At 53.7% G+C, this 21436-nt stretch overlaps 3 protein-coding genes and 1 pseudogene across 5 annotated transcripts in view; 2 read left to right on the top strand and 2 right to left on the bottom strand.

The window, feature by feature from the left end:
- Window positions 1-1589: 1589 nt before the first annotated feature.
- On the top strand, window positions 1590-11343 carry BAIAP3 (BAI1 associated protein 3). Of its 2 annotated transcripts, none has more exons than XM_090277320.1 (33): window positions 1590-1717; window positions 1917-2004; window positions 2185-2265; window positions 2579-2686; window positions 3073-3132; window positions 3272-3338; window positions 3442-3637; window positions 3970-4014; window positions 4115-4192; window positions 4278-4380; window positions 4695-4802; window positions 4892-4987; window positions 5110-5213; window positions 5372-5492; window positions 5930-6054; window positions 6133-6223; window positions 6392-6448; window positions 6538-6635; window positions 6733-6784; window positions 6874-7004; window positions 7312-7435; window positions 7514-7657; window positions 7752-7832; window positions 7946-8137; window positions 8221-8289; window positions 8380-8459; window positions 8525-8633; window positions 8977-9048; window positions 9150-9230; window positions 9311-9431; window positions 9506-9629; window positions 9706-9911; window positions 9996-11343. In XM_090277320.1, exons 1-33 carry the CDS (start codon window positions 1590-1592, stop codon window positions 10097-10099), a joined length of 3444 nt encoding a protein of 1147 aa, XP_090133446.1. In that variant the 3' UTR covers window positions 10100-11343. The 2 variants fall into 2 exon arrangements, with proteins under 2 accessions (XP_090133446.1, XP_090133445.1); XM_090277319.1 differs by having other exon boundaries at window positions 7752-7844.
- On the bottom strand, window positions 11122-13716 carry TSR3 (TSR3 ribosome maturation factor). Its single transcript, XM_090277321.1, has 6 exons — window positions 13497-13716; window positions 13172-13391; window positions 12668-12861; window positions 12031-12204; window positions 11825-11888; window positions 11122-11548 (listed from the first exon to the last, which is right to left on the bottom strand). Exons 1-6 carry the CDS (start codon window positions 13606-13608, stop codon window positions 11341-11343), a joined length of 972 nt encoding a protein of 323 aa, XP_090133447.1. The 5' UTR covers window positions 13609-13716; the 3' UTR covers window positions 11122-11340.
- Window positions 13717-13726: 10 nt separating this feature from the next.
- GNPTG (N-acetylglucosamine-1-phosphate transferase subunit gamma) overlaps window positions 13727-21436 on the top strand; it is a 26499-nt gene continuing 18789 nt past the window's right edge. For both annotated transcript variants that reach the window (XM_090277323.1, XM_090277322.1), the window contains exons 1-3: window positions 13727-13811; window positions 13933-13990; window positions 14075-14142. In XM_090277323.1, the coding sequence (XP_090133449.1) occupies window positions 13760-13811; window positions 13933-13990; window positions 14075-14142 (178 nt within the window). In that variant the 5' untranslated portion in view covers window positions 13727-13759. The remainder of the gene's footprint in view (window positions 13812-13932; window positions 13991-14074; window positions 14143-21436) is intronic.
- On the bottom strand, window positions 19574-20048 carry LOC150009498 (small ribosomal subunit protein eS10 pseudogene; annotated as a pseudogene).

The raw sequence follows: 21436 nt of genomic DNA, 5'->3' as shown, positions 1-21436 counted from the left end.
CTGACATTCACACCACTAACTGCCCATGAGACCTGGGCTAGTAGATCTGTCTGGCTGAGTCCCCATTTTCTTATTTTGTTAAGTGAAAATGACAGTAGCCCCTGCCCCGGCTGATATGTCTTACTTGGAGGCACCCTCCATACGTGGACAAGTTCCCATCAGCCAGGAAGGGGGACCTGGGCAGTCAGTGCAGAGGCCCCGTGCTGCTCTAAGGGGACCAGGGTGTGTTCTCTGCACCAGAGGCCAGCAAGCCTGGGCAGGGAGCCGAGGGGTGGGCACTGAGCAACAGAGGTAGCCTGGCAGACGGTCTGCACTTTGCTCTGATGGTTTTCAGGGGGAGCAAGGGAGCACCCTGGACTTTGAGGGAGGTACAAGGACAATTGGTGGACAACCAGGGAAGAGGTGGATGCATGGCTGGACAGTGCAGTGGAAGGGGCGGGCTTGAAGGACAGCAGCAGCTTAGCTGTCATCCTGCCTTTCCTTCTGAGGTCTGGAGAGACCACTGAACTCCCTAAAGGAGACACGCAGGTGTCAAGGTGTCACCTCAGGCTGGGCCTTCTCCCCTGCCACAGGCTGGCTAGGCAAGGAGAGCCCAGCACCGGTTGTGACTAGAAGCAGCGAGGCTTCTCAGAGGAAGGCTGGGCCCTGCCACCTGGATGAAGCACGTCCCTGTTACTCAGAGGTGCCTGCTGCTGGGGTCACTGTCTGCAGACCCTCCAAGGGCTACAGACTTGTTCAGCCCAAGCCCTGTCCCTCACATAGGTTCTGGCCACACAGAGCAGAATGACCAAGGCTGAATTGGCTTCAGAGGGCATGGGCAGGGGGCTGTCAGGCCCAGGCTCCATTCCTCTCTTGGTCGAGGGCCCTTTCCTCTGTTAGCTGCGGCATCTGGGCTGCTCCAAGGCCCAGTGTCTCAGTTGCCATTTCAACATAGGGCACTTGGAGCAGGACAGGACAGGGAGAAGGGGCTGTGGCTCCATACCTTGCACCTTCTAAGAGCAGGACCTGGCCCATGTTCTCATTTCCAATGATTGCAGTGAACAGGGTCTGCTTTGGGCAGCAGCCCAAATGGTGAGGATGGGGCACTGGCCCTGCTCTGCTTGGTGGGTGAAAACCCGTGGCAGGCCCTCCTGTGCATCATGGCCACATGGGAAGGGGAACACAGGCTTCGCAGGTCACTTCTTACAGCCTTGTCCCATCCCCAGAGCCACCCTGCAGGTGTTTCCCATTTGCAGATTGGAATATTATCAAGTGAAAATGACAGTGGGCTTCTGCTCAGGCTGATGACTTAGAACAAGTGACTTGACAGCAGTCCTTGTGGCCCCCTACATGCCTACACAGTCCAGGATGGGGGGTGGGCTCCAGGGCCTCTCGCAGCCATAATGGTGACAGCCATTGCTCTCCCAGAGATGTCACCTCCTCCTGCCTCAGGCTATTCCCAGATTCATGGTTTCTGTTGGTTTATGGTTAATTCAGTAATTGCTCAATGTGGTGTGTGACATTCTTATTGGGAACTGTATAACAATGCTGAACTAATGAAAGAGCAGCTGACCAGAAGCCATGCCATCTCTGCTTACAGGTCACCCACCATGTCCACCTTGCTGGAGATCAAGAGCAGTGTGCTCAGGCAGGTGCAGGTCTGCCCATCCTTCCGCTGGAGGACTGAGGAGCCGGGGAGCACCAGTGCTGATCTGCAGGAGCCAACCACGGGGGCCTGGTGGGTGCCCCTTGGCCCAAAGGGAGCCCTAGAGGGTCTGAACCCAAGGCTATGGAATGCTCTGTGCATATCACACTGTGCCCTGGGGCACGCCTTGAGTCATGTGGGCTGGTGGATCGTCCTGAGCTGGACCACATGTGCTGGGAGCCCTGAGCTTTGGGGAGGGTCTGCTGACCCCAAGCCTGGCCTTTCTCGGCAGGAAACCCGGGGATGGTGTGGAGTTCTTTACCCAAATGCGCCTCATCCTGAAGAAGGGAGAAGGCAGACGGGGCCTGCCATGCCCTGAGGTGAGGTCAGGATTCAGGCACTGCTCTGCAGCATGGGGTGCACTGTGCCAGGCCTCCTCACATGCACCCTCTGCGTCCAGCCTCCACCCTCGCTCTCATGCCCTCCGTGGATCACCTCCCACCCAACCGGCCACAGGATGCCCACCTTCGGAGACCCTCCTCCAAGTTCTCCCCTCTTAGGTCCTGTTGCACAGCAGCTCACCAGCCCCCACTGAGCCCATGGACCCCCACCGTGGCCTGAGAGCCCTGACCCAGGAGGAAGTAAGAGGGATGGTGTTCTGACCCTACTGGGTGCCAGGCTCAGAGTCTGGGAATTGCTGGGAGGTAAAGGTGGCTGGGGTGGTGGGCCAGGCCTCCCCATAGAAGCAAGTAAGAAGCAGAGGTCAGGGATGAGTAGCGGCCCCCAGTGGAGGGCTGTGCAGGTACAAAGGCACTGAGGCAGGGAGTGACCTCTCACAGTGAGAGGAGCTGCTGAGGGCTGGGGGCTGGATACCAAGTGGGCCCAAGGAGAACTAAGGGGAGACAATGGTGTGGTGGCAAGGGACTCAGGGTGTGCTCCCCACACCACCCACAGGTAGAGATGCTCTATGAAGAAGCCTTGTACACCATCCTTTATCGTGCAGGGACCATGGGCCCTGACCTGGTGGACGACCAGGAGACCCTACTGAGCTACCTACAGCAGGTGAGCACCATTGACCCTGCTTACCTTACTCAGAAAAGGACTGATACCACTGCCCACTCCTAGCTCCCTCCCCGACCTGCTGACATCCTTATCGCCTGAACAACATATACAGATGTACCCCATGTACACAAGACACACACATGTGTGTGCACGGGCAGACACACACAGTCTGACAGGCCCACCCAGAAGGATGGACAGACATACAGTACATAGAAGGGTAGAAAGAAGGATAGACATATCTTTCCTCTTCACCTGCGTGTGCTCCCCCAACCCGTGACATTTGCAGTCAGGCTTCCCTGGCTGGGGCCATGCCTGAGGTCCCAAGGGTGATGACCAGCCTCACTTTGGGGGTCATCTGGGCCCTCACACCTGCCTACCCTCTCCAGGTGTTCGACACCAGCCCCAAGCAGCATGCAGAGGCCATTGAGTGTGTGAAGAAAGCCAAGGTGAGGCTGCCACCTGTCTGTGCAGAGCCGACCAGCCACAATGCCCATGTTCAGGGACTTGGGTGGGGGCATAGGAAAGGGCCCTGTTATGTTCACACTAAACTCTTAGAGGCCCCTCAACACCCCTCTCTGCCCACAGGCCCCTACATATGCCCTGAAAGTGTCTGTCATGCGTGCCAAGAACCTGCTGGCCAAAGATCCCAATGGTGAGTGAGGACCGGCTGTGATGTTAGCTGTGCCCAGACCGGGTGACCATGGAGGGGAGGAGGGCCTGGGATCGGGGACTGAGGCACTTACTGTGTCCCCTAGGCTTCAGTGACCCATACTGCATGCTGGGCATCCTGCCGGCCTCAGGCACCGTGCGGGAGCCAGGCCAACACAAGGAGCAACGCTTCAGCTTCCGCAAGGGTGCCAAGCGTGACAGCCCGCTGCTGGCTAAGTGCATTCAGGTCACCAAGGTCAAGAGCAGCACCCTGAACCCTGTCTGGAAGGAGCACTTCCTCTTGTAAGGCCCCTCGCCCAGCAGGATGGTCGAGCAGGGGACTTCCTTCAGTGCCAGAGCCAGTCCTGAGGATGCATGCAGGCAGTTGTGACCAGAGGGCAACAGCTCACAGCTGTATGTGGTCTCAGTCACTGCCTGCCCTAGGGAGCCAAGGGGGCTGGTCATATGCCCACTTTCCAGAGAAGAAAACTAAGGATCAGAGAGAGGCATCATGTCCCCATGGCCACACAGCCTGTCATGGACCCCTCCTTGTGACTTCTGAAATTGTCCCTGCCCCAGCTCTGGGCAGAGGATTACCTCAGACCCTCTTGGGTATCTGTCTGTTTTCCTTGTAGTGAGATTGAGGATGTCAACAAGGACCAGCTGCATCTGGATATCTGGTATAGGGGGTGTGGGCACTTCTGGTCTGAGGGTAGTGGGAGGGGGCACTCAGGGCCAGGCTGAGCTCCAGACAACCCAGGTGCCCCCCTCCCCACCCAGGGACCACGACGATGATGTGTCCCTGGTAGAAGCATGCAGGAAGCTAAATGAAGTCATTGGCCTAAAGGGCATGAGCAGGTATAACAGTTGGGACCCTGTGCCTCCCCAGCTGGTGGTTGCTCCCCAGGGGTCACAGGTGGGATGCCCACCCTGCTGTGCCCAGGTATTTCAAACAGATTGTCAAGTCAGCCCGTGCAAATGGAAGAGCTGGGCCCACAGAGGACCACACTGATGACTTCCTGGGGTGCCTCAACATACCCATTTGGGTGAGTGGGCACAGAGGCTTCACTCGCAGAACACCTGCTTGTGGGTGCCTCACCTTCCTGGAACACTGCCAAGGGCTATGTCCTGTAATCCCGCAAGAGTCTGCCATCCTTCATGAGCTGGGGGGAGAATCTCGCTGAGTGGGGGAAGAACAACTTTCTGGGGCCTCTCTGTCCAGGTATCCTTGAGCGCTCACTCTGCTAGTTGTCCCAGTTCAGTGGGAAGCAGGGACGTCTGTGTTCTCCCCATAGTCCCACAGCATCTCTGTGGGAGGAAGAGATGATAGGAATCACCAATCTGAACCCCATTCCCACAGGAGGTGCCTGTGGCTGGTGAGGACCGATGGTACAAGCTGGAACCACGTTCCAGCGCCTCCCGCGTACAGGGAGACTGCCAGCTGGTGCTCAAGCTGATCACCACGCAGGTGGGAGGCCGAGGGGAATCATGCGGGACCCTGCCTTACACCCCAGTCTGTGGCTCAGGCACCTGGTAAGGGCGGGATCTGCATTCCAGAGGGACACGGGCATGAGCCAGCGCGGGCGGTCGGGCTTCCTGTCCTATTTGCTGCTGTTCAGCCGTCTGCTGCAGTTCGAGCACCGACCAGAAGAGGTAGAGGCGCCCTCGGGACCCTCGGGCAGCTGGGGGCGGCTTGGGGAAGGCAAGCGTTGGAGGCCACGAGCAGGAGGGATTGGGAGTCTCCCACCTCCACCTATACCTAACCCCTCCCGCAGCCCAACTCGAGCAGCTGGAAAGGCGAGCTCAGCGGGCCCGCGGCCACAGTGCTGTGCCTGCACGGAGCACAGAGCAACTTGTCTGCGCTGCAACTGGCGGTGCTGTGAGTGGGCAGGACTGAGAGCGAAGGGCGGGGCGGTGGCAGTAAGGGGGCGGGGCATGAGAAGGGCGTTCCATGAGTGGGCAGGGCACTTGGTGGTCCCCTGGATGTGGGAGTTTGGCCCGACGTTGCTGCCCTCGCTCTCGGCCGGACCCCCACAGACACTGGCAGGTCAGCAGCCGCCACCATCAGACCTGCACTCTGGACTATGGCTACCTGCTGGGCCTGCTGGAGGACATGCAGGCGCACTGGGAAGAGGCAGCTTTGCTTCCTCAGGAGCAGGTGGGCTTCGTCGTGTGGCCTGAAAATGTTGTTCCTGAAGGGTGTGCTGTGGGCCTTGTGGGGCTGGGCAGGCAGTGAGGAGTAGAGTCCTCTTTGTTGGGTGCACATCCTGCGAGGGCAGTAGGAGGTTGAAAACAGACTAGCTGCACGATGTCGGAGAGAGCAAGTGGTATGCAATGCCAACAGTAGGGATGTGGCACTTAAGGTGGTGAACAACGGAGTGGGCCCTGCATGGACACAGCAGGGGGAACAGCAGGTAATGCACACGCGAGGCCACCTGCGTCGCTAGGGGGAGCTATGGAGGCCGAGGTCGGAGAGGCCAGCAGGAAGAGGACCACGGGTTCGGAGGCTGCTCCTTAGAGCGAGCTTTGCTGACCCGCTGGCCCCGCCTGGAGGAGGGCCTGAGGGATCAGCTATGAAGGGCTCTGTACCCCCAGGAGGAGAGCCTGGCTGACAGTTTCTCTGCCTTCTCCGAGTTCACGCTGCGGCTACTGCGCCAGCTCCGGGACTACTTCCCTGCCACTAATAGCACAGCCATACACCGCCTGGAGCTGCTGCTGAAGTGGGTACAGCCACTAGCACAAGGTGGGGTGGAGGACCATGTGGGGCAGCCAGCAGTCAGCTGTGGCTCCTCACCTAGGTGTCTGGACAAGCTGCAGCTCTTCCAGCCTTCCTTTGAAATCTGCCCCTTTGAGACCGAGCTAAACATGGACATTGCTGCTACCCTGAAAGTGCGTCTGGTAGTCTGGTCTGGGCTAACTGCCCAGCCCCTGCCCTGCACCACCCAGCTGCCTGTGCCCCACCCACCAGCCCTGAACCTGCTGTAATCCTGGCCCTGTGTCCTTCATTGCCCTTCTTCCTTCCCACCCACCACACTGCCTCGGTGGTTTCCCTTGCAGAGAGGCAACCGTGAATGGTATGACAGGCTCCTGAACGCCAAGAGTCCTCAAGAGCAGGTGCAGCTCAGAGAAGGCATGGCCATTGGGGTAGGTAGGGGCAGGTGGGTGCAGGCCAAAAGATCAGTGTGAATAGTGCTTCCTTGCAGCCTGGGCTGCAGCGACTTGCTGGGCTGGTCGAGCTGGTTGACGCCATCTATGAGGACCTGCAGTCCTGCTACAGCATCTATGCCAGCCTCTTCCACAGGTGACACTCAGGACTCTTCCTGTTGCCCCTGCACCCAGCCCCTCAAGTGCTGCCAGGGGACACGGGTGAGCAGGTGTCTGAGATGTGTTCTTTGCAGCATCATCAAGATCGACTTCTTCACGCTCACCTTCCGGCAGCTGGAGCGGCTGGTGAGGCAGTGGGATGGGGAGAGGTTTCTTGGCTGGGACAGGGCCTAGGTTTCCTTGTTGCTGGCAGCCTGACTCACCTTTTGGGGCAGGTAGCTGAGGAGGTGTGGGTACTGATGGAGGAGCTGAGCCTCAAAATGACCCTCGAGGTGGCCTCACAGCTCTTTGAGCTCTACCTGTCCCTGGCAGACATCCAGCGCTTTTGGAGCAGCCTCCTGGGCCGGTGGGTGATCTGTCCCACCTACCCCCCCTTTACCTCCCCCACCTGTCGCCCTGTCCCACCTGCACCCTCCCTGCATCTGTTCTCCTCTTCCCACCTGCTCCACTACCTTACCTACTTCATCCCCCCTTCCCCTCCCCCACCACCTCCCCTCCCCCATATTTTCTAGCTTCCTCTAGGAGGGCTCTGAACAGGAGCCCAAGGGCCTGGCACAGGAGGCTCTCCAGGGTGCTCCTGAGGCCAGGGACCCTGGGCCATGCCAGCTTAGGGTGTCTGAGTTGGGTGTGCTTTGACTGGTTTCCTGCTGTAGGGACAGCCGCTCCCTGGCCCTGGCTGGCATCCACGTCCCGTTCCTACCTGCTGTGAAGCTTTGGCTACAGGTGCTGCGGGACCAGGCCAAATGGAGGCTCCAGGGAGCTATTGATGTTGACACAGTGAGTGAGCACCTAGTCCAAGGGGATTGGGACCTATCCAGTGCCCCCCACAACCCAGGCCTCCTCTTGCCTTCCCAGCTGGAGCCTATGGACAACTCCTCCAAGCACAGCAGCTCTGCAGCCACTGCGAGTCTCTGTTTTAGCCACATCCAGGAGCTATGGGCCTACCTGGCATGGCCAGACCCTGCCCAGGCCCAGGTGTTGGGCACCCAGCTTGGCCAGGTGGGGACTACAGCCTGAGAATAGGTCAGGGTCCAGAGGGGCAGCAGGGCCAGGGGATGTGGCTCACAGCTCTTGAGCCCCTGTGTCCTACCAGGACCTGTGTGAGGCTGCTGTCTTCTACACCGAGCTGCTGCGGAAGAAGGTGGACACTCAACCCAGGGCCTCAGGAGAGGCAGTGAGTGAGCCAGTGAGTGGGCTGGCAGGCAGGTGAATGGGGGCAGGAGGCTAGGTGGGGCTACCAAATGACCACTGTTCCCCCGCCCCCGAAAATCTGGCACATCTCTCCAGCTCTGCGTGGTCCTCAACAACATGGAGCTCCTGCACAGGGCTGTTCGCCAGGCACTCCGAGGCCTGGCATGGCCAGAGGGGGACTCAGAGCTCCCTGGAGGGCTCCCACGCACCCTGCTCAACTGCACACAGACCCTGGATGAAGACCTGCAGCAGGAGGCCTGCACTGTGACTGCGCACCTCACCTCCAAGGTGGGCAAGGAGGGTAGGGTAGGGACCTAACTCTCCCCTCTGCACTACCACTGCCCTCAGTGCTGAGCACTGCCCTTCCTCAGATGGTGGGCGACATCAGAAAGTACGTGCAGCATATCAGCCTCTCGCCTGACTCCATCCAGAAGGATGAGGTGAGTGCTTGGTCAGCTGAAGGCTCAGCCTGGTGGGGAGTGTGTGTGGTGGGACCAGATGCAGTCCCACCCTGAGGACCCTCCCCACAGGCTGTGGCCCCACTTATGAAATACCTGGATGAGAAGCTGGCCCTGCTGAAAGCCTTGCTGGTGAAGGAGAACCTGAACAGGTATGGTCTTGGCCGGGTGGAGTAGGGCATACCAGGGTCCAGCCACAGGTTCTGTGTCCCTGCAGGGTGCTGGAGGCCCTCTGGGAGCTGCTCTTGCAGGCCATTCTGCAGGCGCTGGGCACCAACCTTGATGTCTCTGCCGACTTCTACAGTCGATTCCACTTCACACTAGAGGTAGGACCTTGTGGAGGGCCCCCTCCCCCTGCCAGGCTGCAGGGGGCAAGGCTGCTGCCCCTCGCTGGGATGCCTGGTTTGCCCAGTTTGGGCTGTACTTTCTCCCCGCTTGACACTCGGGTCAGCAGCACCTGGGCTACCTGTTAAGACAGCTGTCTGACCTCAGGCACCAGCATTTCCCCAAACTTCTTGTGGGCTTCTGATGCCTCCCAGTGTGGCAAGTGGCTCTTCCCTGGGCTCCCAAGATTCCAGTGCTACTCAGACTCAAGGCTCCACCTGCTTTGATCCACTATTCCCAGCACATGCCACAATCTGACACCTTCTCCTTCTTGCCCTGACCTAGGCCCTGGTCGCTTTTTTCCACGCGGATGGACAGGGTCTGTCTGTGGAGAGCCTGAAGGACGGAAGCTACAAGGTGAGGCCTAGCCCTGGACCACTGCCCTGCACTGGTCTGTGCCTTCAGGAGCCTGCAGGCTGGAGGAACCGGTGCCCACCTGCTTCCCTCCTACCCTGCAGAGGCTGGAGGAGGAGCTGCGCCTACACAAGTGCACCACCCGCGAGTGCATTGAGCAGTATTACCTGGACAAACTCAAGCAGGTATACAGCCCAGGGGTGGGAACATTGCCTTGCCCCAGAGCCTTTGAGCTGGGCTCACTGGCTCAAGGGCCTTTTTGCAGAGGTCCCTGGCGCAGAACCGGTGTGGGCGCCTGAGTGTCCGTTGCTACTATGAGGCAGCTGAGCAGCGGCTGGCGGTGGAGGTACTGCACGCTGCTGACCTGCTCCCCCTGGATGCCAATGGTGAGGGGCAGAGGCATGGCTGGGTGGGGACAGGCCAGTGGAATGGTGGCAGACTGCTCATGTCTGTCCCCTAGGCCTGAGTGACCCCTTTGTAATTGTGGAGCTGGGCCCACCACATCTCTTCCCGCTGGTCCACAGCCAGAGGACCCAGGTCAAAAGCCGGACACTGCACCCGGTGTATGATGAACGCTTCTACTTGTGAGTCTTGCCCCTGCTTGCCCAACACCTGGCCAAGCAGGGAACAGGGCTCTAGGTGATTGCCCTCTGCCTGCAGTTCCGTGCCAGCAGAAGTGTGCCGCCACCCTGGTGCTTGTGTGCTGTTTACAGTCATGGACCATGACTGGCTGACCACCAATGACTTTGAAGGGGAGGCAGCCCTCGGCTTGAGCAGCATTGGTGGCATTGTGCGACCCCAGGTTGGGAGTAGCACGAGGGCTGGACAGCCTGTCACCCTGCACCTGCGCCGGCCCAGAGCCCAGGGTGAGTGAGGAGACCGGGGGGTGGGGGTGGGGGGGTCTAAGGGCTGGCAGGGCCTAATGCTGCCCCTGCCCTCCCTGCCTGCAGTGAGGTCCACACTGAGGATGTTGGAGGGCCGCACCAACAGGGAGGCACAGGAGTTTGTCAAGAGACTCAGGGAGCTGGAGAAATTCATGGAGGCAGACCCATGAGCCTCCTGCAGCTGCCAGCCCCAGAAAATCCCCAAGTCCCTATGGTGTCATCTCACCCTGTGGTCAGCTTAGCACAGCCAGGGCTTGTGGCAGCCCCTTCCATGTGACATTTGTGCTGTGGCTGGACCTCTGGTTCCTGTCAGCTCTGGTGTGTCCATGTGGTGTGTGCTATGAATCCCTTGTACCCAGCAAGCATCCTCAAACCCTGTATCTGGCCAGAAGCTGCCTCCTGGACATGGAGCAGAGGAAGCCTGGCCACCAGGTGAGCTTCCTCACCTGCCTCCTGGGGGTGCCACAACCCCACGGCAGGCAGGAGCTCATGTTAGAGTGGGGTTTTTAGGGGGGACATTAGGCCATATCTGGAGACATTTTTGGTGGTTTTACCTGGGGGTTGAAGGAGGTGCCCCTGGTACCAGTGGACAGAGTTCAGGAATGCTGCTTAATAACCTGCAATAAACCAGACAGGACTCTCTTTCCCAACTCAGAATGGTCTACCCCCAATGTCACCAGTGCCACAGCGGAGCCATCTTCGAGAAAGCTGTCCTTGTCTCTTGGGGTTGGGGGAAGGGCAAGAAAAGCTCACTAGGATGAGAGGCAGGAAGGCCAGGGTTTGAATCTGAACAACCCAAACCAGGGAGAGAAGCAGCTCCAAGGGCCCCAGGGAGAGGGAGCAAGGGAGTCATCAGTGTTCTCATCCTCTCTGGGCTCTAGAACCATCCATCCACAGAGGACATGTGGAGGAGAGGTTTGCTAAAAATGTCATAGGTCTCCAGTCCCCCACCTGGATCCTAAGCCCAGGAGAGGGTCCCTGGGGTCACCCTATGAGGCTGGTGGGTCAGCATAAGGGGCTCCATGTTGACTGGTCACCTGTTTGGCTTCTTTCATGTACACGTTTGTGCCCACAGAAGACCTGTTCCATGACCTGCCATCCCCACGGCCCAGATCTTTCCAGGCAGGGTCTGCCTCATTTGAGGCTGAGTCTCCCACAAGCCCAGGACAAGTGCAAAGAAACAGGAGGCTCATACAGTCTCCCTGTCTGCAGCTTCATTGGGGATTTTGAGGCAGGACCCAGATGAAGGCTAGGATAGAAGTTTGGGAGAGAACCTCACAGAGTCCAGTGCTGCTCACAGATGTAATGGGCCCAGGTCGCCAGGCCGCCAGACCCATTTGTTCTCACCAATCCCACTGCAGTCTCTAGGTTTCCTGATCACTGTGCCGCCCCAAATACACATCTGCAACCTTCAGTCTCTCTGCTGCTTCTTGATTCCTTTCCAAACCTTGGTGGGGACCCTGACCTCTGACTCCTGCTCCAATCTCTTCTCTTCTTCTGGGCTGCTGCTGCTGCTGCCACTGCTGCTGCCTCCTCCATCCTGGGCTTCAGGCACAAGTTCCTCAGACTCCTCCTCACTGTCACTGTCATTGTCACTGTCACCACTGTCCCTGGGCACCCTGGAAAGGGGTTTGTTCACTGAAGGTATCATTCGAGCTTGTCTGAGGCAATCCTTCCCTGGGTAACTGACCCACAAAAGCCCCCAGGCTGGGTACAAATTCTTCCCATTTCCTGTGTTCTCAAAACCAAAACCTCTCAGTGGCATGTCCACACTCCCTTTTCCACAGTCAAAACCACCATCTCCTCCCCACCCTGCAGCAGGAGGGGCTGAGGCCAGAGGCAAAGGCCAGCCCTGGATCTGAGCTGTCACAAAATGGGGAAGCCTGGGGACCTACCAGGTGCCAGCCAGGGGCCTGTTGGGGTTTGCAAACTCTCGCCCTGAATCCACGTCAAAGGGATCTGAACAGAAGAAGTATAGAGAACAGTGACATATAGGTGAGCTTTGAGTAGAACCCAGCCTTCCAATTCTGGAGCTTCTCAAAGAGGTGGCAGGCATGGAGGATCCTGGCTCCTACCCAAGGGGCTCACCGCCAGGCCTCACCGATCTCCTCCTCAGGGCGCTCCCTGGCATGGGCCAGGAATTCTTGCTCTGCCTGTAACACCTCCTCTGGGCCACAGCAGGCTGCGTACTTGTCCAGGAGCTGACGGTTCAGGTCTAGGAAGGCCTTACCCCACTTGAACTTCCGCAGCAAAATGACAGCAAGGTCTGAGAAGCCTGATGCCACAGAAAGAGGAAACCCGAGAATGTCAACAATCCCTTTCCAATCCTAAGTGTGTCCTAGACACTAAAAAGTCCCTGCCAGACACCATCTTATAGTCCATGCAACCCATGGCCAACTCTGAAGTCCACTAAATTCCCCTGCCCATGTCTCATTGGGCTGCTCATCAGGACCTCTACTGGGACCACAGATTCTCTGAGGGTGAGTTGAAGGGGTGATGGGAGGGCTCTCAGGGCAGTGGTGCCATGATAACAAGGCCAAACAAGAGTGCTTGCAGGCCAGCTATTCATTTTGTCACCCGCAAGGCGAGGACTTTTAAGTGGGAGCTGGGATAGAAACCCTGGCCTCTCCATCTCAACCACTTCCATGCACACCCTCGTTTCTCCTGGGACCTTCCAGTAGAAAACACACTGCTGGGAGCACAGCCAGGCCTCCGGCCTGCCAGGCCCTGACACTCACCCAGAATACAGAAGGTGGCTGCAAAAGCCTCTACACAGGACAGTTTGCAGGGCCGACCATAGTTCACGGGATTGGCAGCCACAAGGTGGGGCAGAAGCCGAAAGTGTCTCCCACGCATCTTCTCAAACGGTGTTTCCTCCAGTCTGGCCCAGGAGCAGTCGATGACAGCTACCCCCGATTGTGCCACCAGCTGCCTGCCAAGAGCAGCATAGGGCTCTAGGGTCCAGCATCACAAGGACATCATTCCCCTGCCTCCAGCAATCCCCAAGGGCCCTTATAGGCAGCTAAGGGACTGGAACAGGCTTATTTATTCACGTGATAAACGTTTATTTGAGACCTATATTCTGGGTTCTGTATTAGGCAATGGCGGCAAACCAGACAAACAGGTATGAAAACCTGCGTCCTAAAAGGAATGACACGCCAGAGTCGGGGGCCTATTAGGACGAGAGTCCACGCAGATACCCTGGCCATTCCCACCCCCTCCCCCCGGCCTCTGCCACCTACCTGTCAGCGGGAGACACATACTGGGAGCCCACGGGGCTGAGCACTAGGCCGCCGAACCTGTGACCAAGGCGCAGGCAACGCACCAAGCCTAGGCGGGCCAGCTTGCGGCCGGTGCAGCGCCGGGGGTCGCAGTGGCCTAGCTCCCACATGGCCAGCGTGCAAGGAAGCCGCGCCGGGCTCCGGCCATCCATATCCTCCGCTGCTTCCGGCTTCACGGACGCTGCACCGGGCAGAGAATGGGACCGGCCTCAGGCGTGGCTCAGCCGGGCCACCCTGGGCCTCCGACCCCAGCCCCGGCTCCGCCTTCAGATCACTCCCCACTCACCCCGCAGCGCGACGCCCACTTCTTCAGCGAACTCTTCCAGAGAGCGGCCCGCGGGACGCCGAGTGCCGCCGCTTTCGGCCCGTGTCCCACGCGCTGCCCTCCGGCGGCCCATAGCAAAGAGAACGTCCAAACCCCTCGGGCGAGGTTCTCCGCCAGCAGTAGGGCCCAGCCGAGTAAGCTGAGCTGTGCGCCACTTCAATTTCCGGTTCTCACGTGACCCGGCAGCGTTCACGTGACCGCGCGCCCGGCGGGCGCCGGGAGTGATGGCTGCGAGGTTGGTTGGCTTGTTGCTGTTGCTCGAACTCGCGGCGTACGGTTAGTGTCCCGTCAGCCCGCGCACCCCATCTTGGCTTCTGCGATCCCGACCCCCTCTCCCGACCCATCCCCGCGACTCTTCCCTACTGTCCGCCTGCCTTCTCACGCCGGTTCTATTTAGGGCCCGCGTACGCGAGCGCAGCCAAGATGAAGGTGGTGGAGGAGCCCAACACGTTCGGGTGAGCACCCTCGCCTGGCACAGCGGTGTGGACCGAGGGGCTGCCTGAGGCCCGGTTTTCCCCTGACTCTACTGCTTCCCGCAGGCTCAACAACCCATTCCTGCCCCAGATCAGTCGCCTGCAGCCCAAGAGGGATCCTTCACCCGTTTCTGGTGAGTGCGACACCCTTGCGGCAGACGTGGTGGTGGCCAGCGGGGGAGCGGGGTGCTGGCCTGGATTCCAGGGAGGACCAGGTCAGCGCTCGGGAGCCTGCGACTGGGGGCAGGGAGGGGAGGATGGCGTCGCGGATGAGGGGCCCTGAAAGTTAGGGCCTGGAGGCTTACGCATTGGCTTGTCAGCCTTTTAAAATTATTTTTGAGTGTGCGGTAATATTCCAGAACGTCGTTGCACCAAGTTAAATAGTTGCCCGGGACTTAATTCTTTCTTTCTCTAGAGGTGGTTTCTGTTAACCGTTTGGTGTCCATCCTTCCAGGCGGCTTTTATGATTTTACCTGCCTAGGTATACAAGTAAAAAAGTATAGTAGTTTTTTGCGACTTTTGCTGTTTTAAAAGGATTTTATTTATTTTTAGAGAGAGGGGAAAATAGGGAAAGAGACATCAGTGTGTGAGAGATACATAGATCGCCTCTCACACGTCCCAGCTGGGGACCTGGCCCACAACCCAGGCCTGTACCCTGACAGAGAATCAAACCAGCCACTCTTTGGTCTGCAGGCTGGCTGGCAATCCACTGAACCACACCAGCCAGGACACTTTTTTTTAAGTAATTAATTTATTTTTGGATGCTGAAAGCTGGGGTTGAACCATTGTGTTCTTTTTTTAAACATTACTTTTTAAAAACAGTTTTGGGAATTTGCTGTTGTCATCATTCATTGTGTGTTTTGGAGTTCTTAATGGTGATGGATGTAGGTCTTCATTCTTTTCACCTGATACTTGGTGTTCCACAGGCTGGTTCTTCTGCATTACGTTATGCTTAAGCATTATGTTGTTTATGTCTTTTGGTCATTAGAAACTGCTGTGAAGAACATGCCTTGTAGGAATTGTCGCTATAGGTTGTGTGAGAGGTTTCTTAAGACAGGATCCCAGAAGTGACTAAGTTGGTGTATGCCTTCTGCAGTTGTCCCACACCAGGATCAGTCAAGGGTCACACATGCATTTTGTTAATTATGTGTCTTTAGTCTTAACATGGAACAGGTTCCCTCCATCGCTTTCAACCCGCCCCACCCCCCGGCCCCATTTTAAAAGAAATTTTAGGACATTGACTTTGGGGAAGGGTCCAGGCCAACTGTCTTATAAGAATGTTTGCCCTTCTGGATTTGTCTGGTTTGTGATGTCGTTTAGCTTGTTCTACTTTATGTGTATGTTCCAGAAATGAGCAAATAGTCCTGAGAGCTTGACTATTGGCAAGTTAAATTGTTTGGATATGGAATACCTCTTAGGGAAGCAGTGGGCTATATATGGCATTATGTCAGAGGGTGAGTGCTGCCAGAGTCTATCCATTGTGGAGGCGGGAGTGCTCCCACTGCTCTTAGCATGCTGTCTGCGAGCCCCTTTGGCTCCAGTGAATATATTGTCCCCAGTATGCTCACGCTCCAGCCTGATGGGGGAAGAGTGCTGATTTTCTATTTCTCTCATGCCTTCTGCATTTATGAGCCGGTGGTCTCTGGTGAAAAAGAGCATTCCTGCCTTGGCCAACGTGGCTCAGTTGTTTGGAGTGTTGTTCTGTGCATGGAAAGGCTGCCAGTTCAGTTCCTGGTCAGGGCACATGTCTAGGTTGTGGATTCGATCCCTGGTCTGGGCGTGTATGATCCCCAGTTCTGGTGCATACAGGGGACAGCCAGTTGATTCTTTTCTCTTGCATCAATGTTTCTCTCTCTCCCTTCCCTCTGGCTTCCTCTTTCTCTAAAAGCAATGGAAAAAATGTCCTTAGGTGAGGATAAAAATTAAAAAACAAAATAAAACCCTGTAACATTGAGTAGGTCCGTAGTCTAGTTAATTGTATTGTGCCAATGCTGTTTTTCACCAGAGACCACCAGCTAATAAATGCAGAAGGCATGAGAGAAATAGAAAATCAGCACTCTTCCCCCATCAGGCTGGAGCGTGAGTTGGGTGTTGTGCTAATGTTATGTAAAGTGATAGTCTTGAGGGATGCTGGATAACTGTGCAGGGACCTCTCTGTGTGAGTACTGCAACTTCTTGTAAGTCTATAGTTATTGAATATTTCAAAATAAAAAGCACACACATGTGTATGTATTTATGCTGGAAGAATAGATGAAATCCATATGATTTTAAGTCTTCAATCAAAATGTAATAATACTGTTCTTTTTCCTTTATTTTCTTTCTTTTTTAAAAATGATTTTATTTATTTATATTTAGAGAGAAGGGAAAGCAAGGGAGAAAAAGAGGGAGGGAAACATAAATCATTTCCCTCTCACATGCCCCCGGCTGGGAACCTGGCCTGCAACCCAGGCATGTGCCCTGACTGGAATTGAACCTGCAACCTTCTGGTTCACAGGCCAGCACTCAATCCACTGAGCCATACCAGCCAGAGCATTAGTTCCTTTATTTTCTCTTCCTGTCTTTTTCTCTGAAACTGAAAAGCTGGGTTCCTTAATCACATAAACATATGTACTGGTTTTCTCCTATAATTTACATTAAGGTAGTTTCAGAGCTGTAATAGCAATATTACTACTAACTGTAAAATGACTGAGGTTTGAGAGCTTTTTTAGTTTATTTTAGAATGAATCCAACCAGATGTTAGAGAGGCCGGTGACTCCAGCTGTGAAAGAATGCACAAAGAGAACGAAATACAGAGTAAAGTTTTATTTTTACTCTCCCAAAAGGGAAAAGGTTGGGTATGGAGAAATGCACCAGCCCTGAGGGGTGGGAGCTGTGAGGGGTGTGTGTGTGTGTGTGTGTGTGTGTGTTTGCCTCTCACTCGCGCCCCCACCAGCCCTGAGGGGTGGGAGCTGTGAGAGGTGTGTGTGTGTGTGTTTGCCTCTCACTCCCGTGTGTGTGTGTGTGTGTGTGTGTTTGCCTCTCACTCGCGCCCCCACCAGCCCTGAGGGGTGGGAGCTGTGAGAGGTGTGTGTGTGTGTGTGTATGTGTGTGTGTGTGTGTTTGCCTCTCACTCCCGTGTGTGTGTTTGCCTCTCACTCCCGTGTGTGTGTGTGTGTGTGTGTGTGTGTTTGCCTCTCACTCGCGCCCCCAACTGGGGACCTGATGTACAACCTGGTAATGTGCCCTGACTTGGGAATCGAACCAGCGCCACTTGGCTCGCAGGCCAACGCTCAGTCCACTGAGCCACAGCAGCCAGGGTTGGCTGTGAGTTTTATTGGATCAGAAAAGGGGGAGGGAGTTGTAGCTGGGTAGTCATGGCAAGTAGTTGTAAATCAGGAGGTTTCAGGCTGATTTTGCAGGATTCAGTTTGTTCTGCTGTTATCTTTGGGTTCAGGATCCAGGTGCTCTGGTCTGATATGTCCTGTTTGTGTAAGTTTTAAAACACCCACATGGGAGATGCTTTTAGTAATCTTCCCAGTCCTGAGAATAGAGGCTCGGAGAAACAACAGCTAATTATGCCTGACAGGCTCAAAGAAAGAGAGAGGTAGGCCCTGGTGAAGGGGCCTGAAAGGGACTTTTTTGTCCTTTCACCAAAGATGGATGCAGAGCACAAAGTTGACCACATCTTTGTTTTTTCTCTGTTATCAGTTTGACTTGGCATTTTGATTTATATGTTTCTGCTTGTGCTCAGTTATACTACTTGCTATACATATTTTTCACTTTTGATTTTTCTTTAACCTTACATTTTTTCTTTGTTATGGACAATTCTAAGCATATGTAAAAGTGAATCAGAGTATGTGAGACACCAAGAATCCTCTTCCAGCTTCAACCCTCACCCTCCTTTCTCGCAGCCACCCTTGTTACTTTGAAGCAAATTTCTGCCCTGGCTGGTGTGGCTTAGTGGATTAAGCGCCCAGTTGTCGCCTGTTCGATTCCCAGTCAGGGCGCACAGGCCTGGGTTGTGAGCCAGATCCCTGGTTGGTGGCATGCAAGAGGCGTGTGATCAGTGATGTTTCTTTCCCTTTCTCCCTTCCTTGCCCTCTTTCTAAAAGAATAAACAAATAAAATATTTAAAAAATATAACGTAATAGTTCCTTACCAATCAACGAAAATCCCCCTCAGTGTTTTAGATATTGCTAATTGTCTCATAAATTCTTTATTTATTTTTTTAAAAATATTTATTTTGTTTTTAGAGAGAGGGGGAGGGAGAAAGAAAGGGTGAGAAACATCAATGTGTGGTTGCCTCTCGCATGCCCTCAACCAGAGACCTGGCCCGCAGCCCAGGCATGTGCCCTGACTGGGAACTGAATCAGTGACCCTTTGGTTCACAGGTTGGAGCTCAATCCACTGAGCCACACCAGCCAGGGCTAAATTTTATTTTTTTAATCCTCACCCAAGGATATGTTTATTGATTTTATTTTTTTAAAGAATTTATTTATTTATTTATTTATTTTTAGAGAGAGGAGAAGGGAGGGAGAAAGAGAGGGAGAGAAGCATCAGTATGTGGTTGCCTCTTATAAGCCCCCAACTGGAGACCTGGCCCACACCCCAGGCATGTGCCCTGACCAGGAATTGAATTGGCGACCCTTTGGTTTGCAGGCTGCACTCAATCCACTGAGCCACACCAGCCAGGGCTGTTTATGGGTTTTAGAAAGAGAGGGAGAAACCAGTTCGTTGCCTCCTGCATGCACACTGACTAGGCATGGAACCCTCCACCTAGGTATGTGCCCTGACCAGGAATTGAACCCACAACCTTTTTGGTGTTTGGGATGATGCTCCTACTGATGGATCCACCAGCCAGGGCTTATGAATTTTTAATAGCTGGCTTGTCCACATCAGTATATAAGGTCTGTTGTGTATGCTTGACATGTACCCACATGTACCTGAAGCCTCATTATTGACTTTTTTGAGTGAGATGGGTATTATTTCTTTTTTTCTTTCTTTTTCTTTTTTGACCATAAGTTTATTCAATACAAAATACCATATTTTTCACTCCATAAGATGCACTTTTTCCCCCCCCAAAGTAGGGGGAAATGTCTGTGTGTCTTATAGAGTGAATATTGTGTCACAGACTGTGATGTGTATTACTTGACCTGTCAGTGGTGGCAATAGCTGTTAGAAGAAGAAGCAGTGGGCCCACACGAAACCCCTGAGGGCGCTTAAATGTCCCACTTTACTGCTGAATCTCAGGGCGTCTGGTCAGTATGAAGATAGTGAAGAAGGTGATATCAGTAACTGTGAGCAACTGAGCCTCATAAATTCTGACACTAGTGATAATGAGTTCTTGGGGTTCCCAGAAAACTAAAAGAGTACTTGAACCTTAAAGTCTCCTCATTTGTTAATGACAGTGATGATGGTTCTTAATACTACTGTTGACTGCTGTTCACTTTACATGGTTGAACTATTTTTCTGTTATAGTTTATTAAATATTTTAGTACACCATTTGGTTCAGATTTTTTTTCTTGTTTTTCTCCTCTAAACCTAGGTGTGTCTTATAGTGTGAAAAATATGGTAATTCCTCCCACTTTACTCAGGTGGTTGACCACGTCCATGACCAAATCTGCCTCTAAACTGGAATTCGGTTGCTGACCCAGACCTGGCCTGGCTTTCTTGTCCATGCCAGAGGGCACAGGGCTGTCTGTAGGTGCCTCTGTTAGCTTCCCCTCCTGTGAGTCTTGCAAGTCAGTGACCCTCCAGAGCTTTGGACCTTGGACTGCCAGTCCCAGGCTGGCTGTGGCACAGAGTGGCAGGCCCAGTCTTAGGGCAGGTGGAGGTAATCAAGGAGATACTGGATGCCCTTGTTGGTAAGGTACCAGTAGAAGTGTCTCCAGGCAAACTGTTCACTTAGCCTCGTCATTTGAGAGGCTGTATGGCCTTCATGATGTGAAAATTAGGCATGTTCTTGTCTGATAGCTGTGGGTATTTAGGCAGGTGAACATCCTTCTTGGCCACTATCCTTATAAAAAAGTTCATAAATGGCAATCTGGTTCTTCTTGGGCATCAATGTCCTGACGGCTGCTGCGTTTGGGGCCAGAGCTGAAAAGCTATTTCTTTCTTTAATATTTGAGAAAATTCACCATAAAGCCATCTGGACTTGGCATTTTTCTTGAGGAAAGATGTTTAGTTACTAATTCAGTTTCTCAATGTTTTTCCTTACTATTCTGTATTTTATTTATTCCATTAAAAAAAATTCCCCTCGCAATTTGCCCCCCATCCCCCACATCCATCACCTTGTTCCCTATATCTGTGTGTCTGTTTTGTTTTGTTTATTCTTTTTTTTTAAGACTTCATGTGTAAGTGAATTTGTAAGGTAATGGGTTGGCCAAAAGTCGTTTCATTTTTTTCTGTAAAATAAAAGACATTTTTCATGTTCACCAATAATTGTATTGATTTTGATATTTTGAGTATGTCCACTATCTCCTGCTTCTGGTAGGTAGAGCCCAGGGGTGCTGCTAAATATCTTCCAATGCTTAAGACAGCCCCACAGTAAATAATTATTTGGCCAAAATGTCAACAGTACCGGGAAACTTTGCAAACCACTTTTGACATGTTTGATCAGTCACAGCACCTTCTCCATACACTACATAAATCTTTTTGCATTTCAGTTGTGTTTTCACCTTTTTTTTCTTTTAAGTATATTTTATTGATAATGCTGTTACAGTTTTCCCAATTTTTTTCCCTTTGCTCCCCTCCTCCTGGGACCACCCGTTACTTCAGCAACCAATCCTCCCCCCCCCTTAGTTTATGTCCATGGTTCATGCATATAAGTTATTTGGCTTCTCCATTTCCTTTATCTATTTTGTACCTACAATTATGCTGCTTAATCCCTGTAACTTTTCTCCCATTCTCCCACTTCCCTCGTCCCTCTGATAACCCTCCATATGATCTCCATACCTATGATTCTGTTCCTGTTCTTGTTTGCTTAGTTTGTTTTTTGTTTTTGTTTTTTAAGATTCAGTTGTTGATAGTTGTGAGTTTGTTGTCATTTGAATGTTCATAGTTTTGATATTCTTTTTCTTAAATCCCTTTAACATTTCATGTAGTAAGGGCTTGGTAATGATGAACTCCTTTAGCTTTACCTTGTCTGGGAAGCACTTTTATCTGCCCTCCCATTCTAAATGATAGCTTTGCTGGATGGAGTAATCTTGGTTGTAGGTCCTTGCTTTTCATCACTTTGAATACTTCTTGCCAGTCCCTTCTTGCCTGCAGAGCTTCTTGTGAGAACTCCTTTGTAGGTAACTCTCTGCCTTTTCTTGCTGCTTTTCAGATTCTCTCTTTATCTTGAACCTTTGGCATTTTAATTATGATGTGTCTTGGTGTGGTCCTCTTTGTGTCTAGCTAGTTTGGGACTCTGTCCTTCCCGGATTTGTATGTATTTCTTTCACCAAA

Source organism: Furipterus horrens, unplaced genomic scaffold, assembly GCF_987537825.1.
Source record: "Furipterus horrens unplaced genomic scaffold, mFurHor1.1.pri manual_scaffold_5, whole genome shotgun sequence".
Taxonomy (NCBI): Eukaryota; Metazoa; Chordata; class Mammalia; order Chiroptera; family Furipteridae; genus Furipterus; species Furipterus horrens.
The sequence above is the reverse complement of the archived record's forward strand: the minus strand, read 5'-3'. Positions and strand labels throughout refer to the sequence as shown.

What these genes read in the sequence shown, in the direction of transcription:
- BAIAP3 (XM_090277319.1), top strand. Translation starts at nt 1,590, where the DNA reads ATGTCCACCTTGCTGGAGATCAAGAGCAGTGTGCTCAGGCAGGTGCAG. An exon ending in TGAAGGACGGAAGCTACAAG is followed by an intron (nt 9,049 to 9,149) that starts GTGAGGCCTAGC and finishes CCTACCCTGCAG; the next exon opens with AGGCTGGAGGAGGAGCTGCG. An exon ending in TATGATGAACGCTTCTACTT is followed by an intron (nt 9,630 to 9,705) that starts GTGAGTCTTGCC and finishes CTCTGCCTGCAG; the next exon opens with TTCCGTGCCAGCAGAAGTGT.
- TSR3 (XM_090277321.1), bottom strand. Translation starts at nt 13,608, where the DNA reads ATGGGCCGCCGGAGGGCAGCGCGTGGGACACGGGCCGAAAGCGGCGGC. An exon ending in AGTGGGCGTCGCGCTGCGGG is followed by an intron (nt 13,392 to 13,496) that starts GTGAGTGGGGAG and finishes TGCCCGGTGCAG; the next exon opens with CGTCCGTGAAGCCGGAAGCA. An exon ending in GCGCCCTGAGGAGGAGATCG is followed by an intron (nt 11,889 to 12,030) that starts GTGAGGCCTGGC and finishes TCTTCTGTTCAG; the next exon opens with ATCCCTTTGACGTGGATTCA.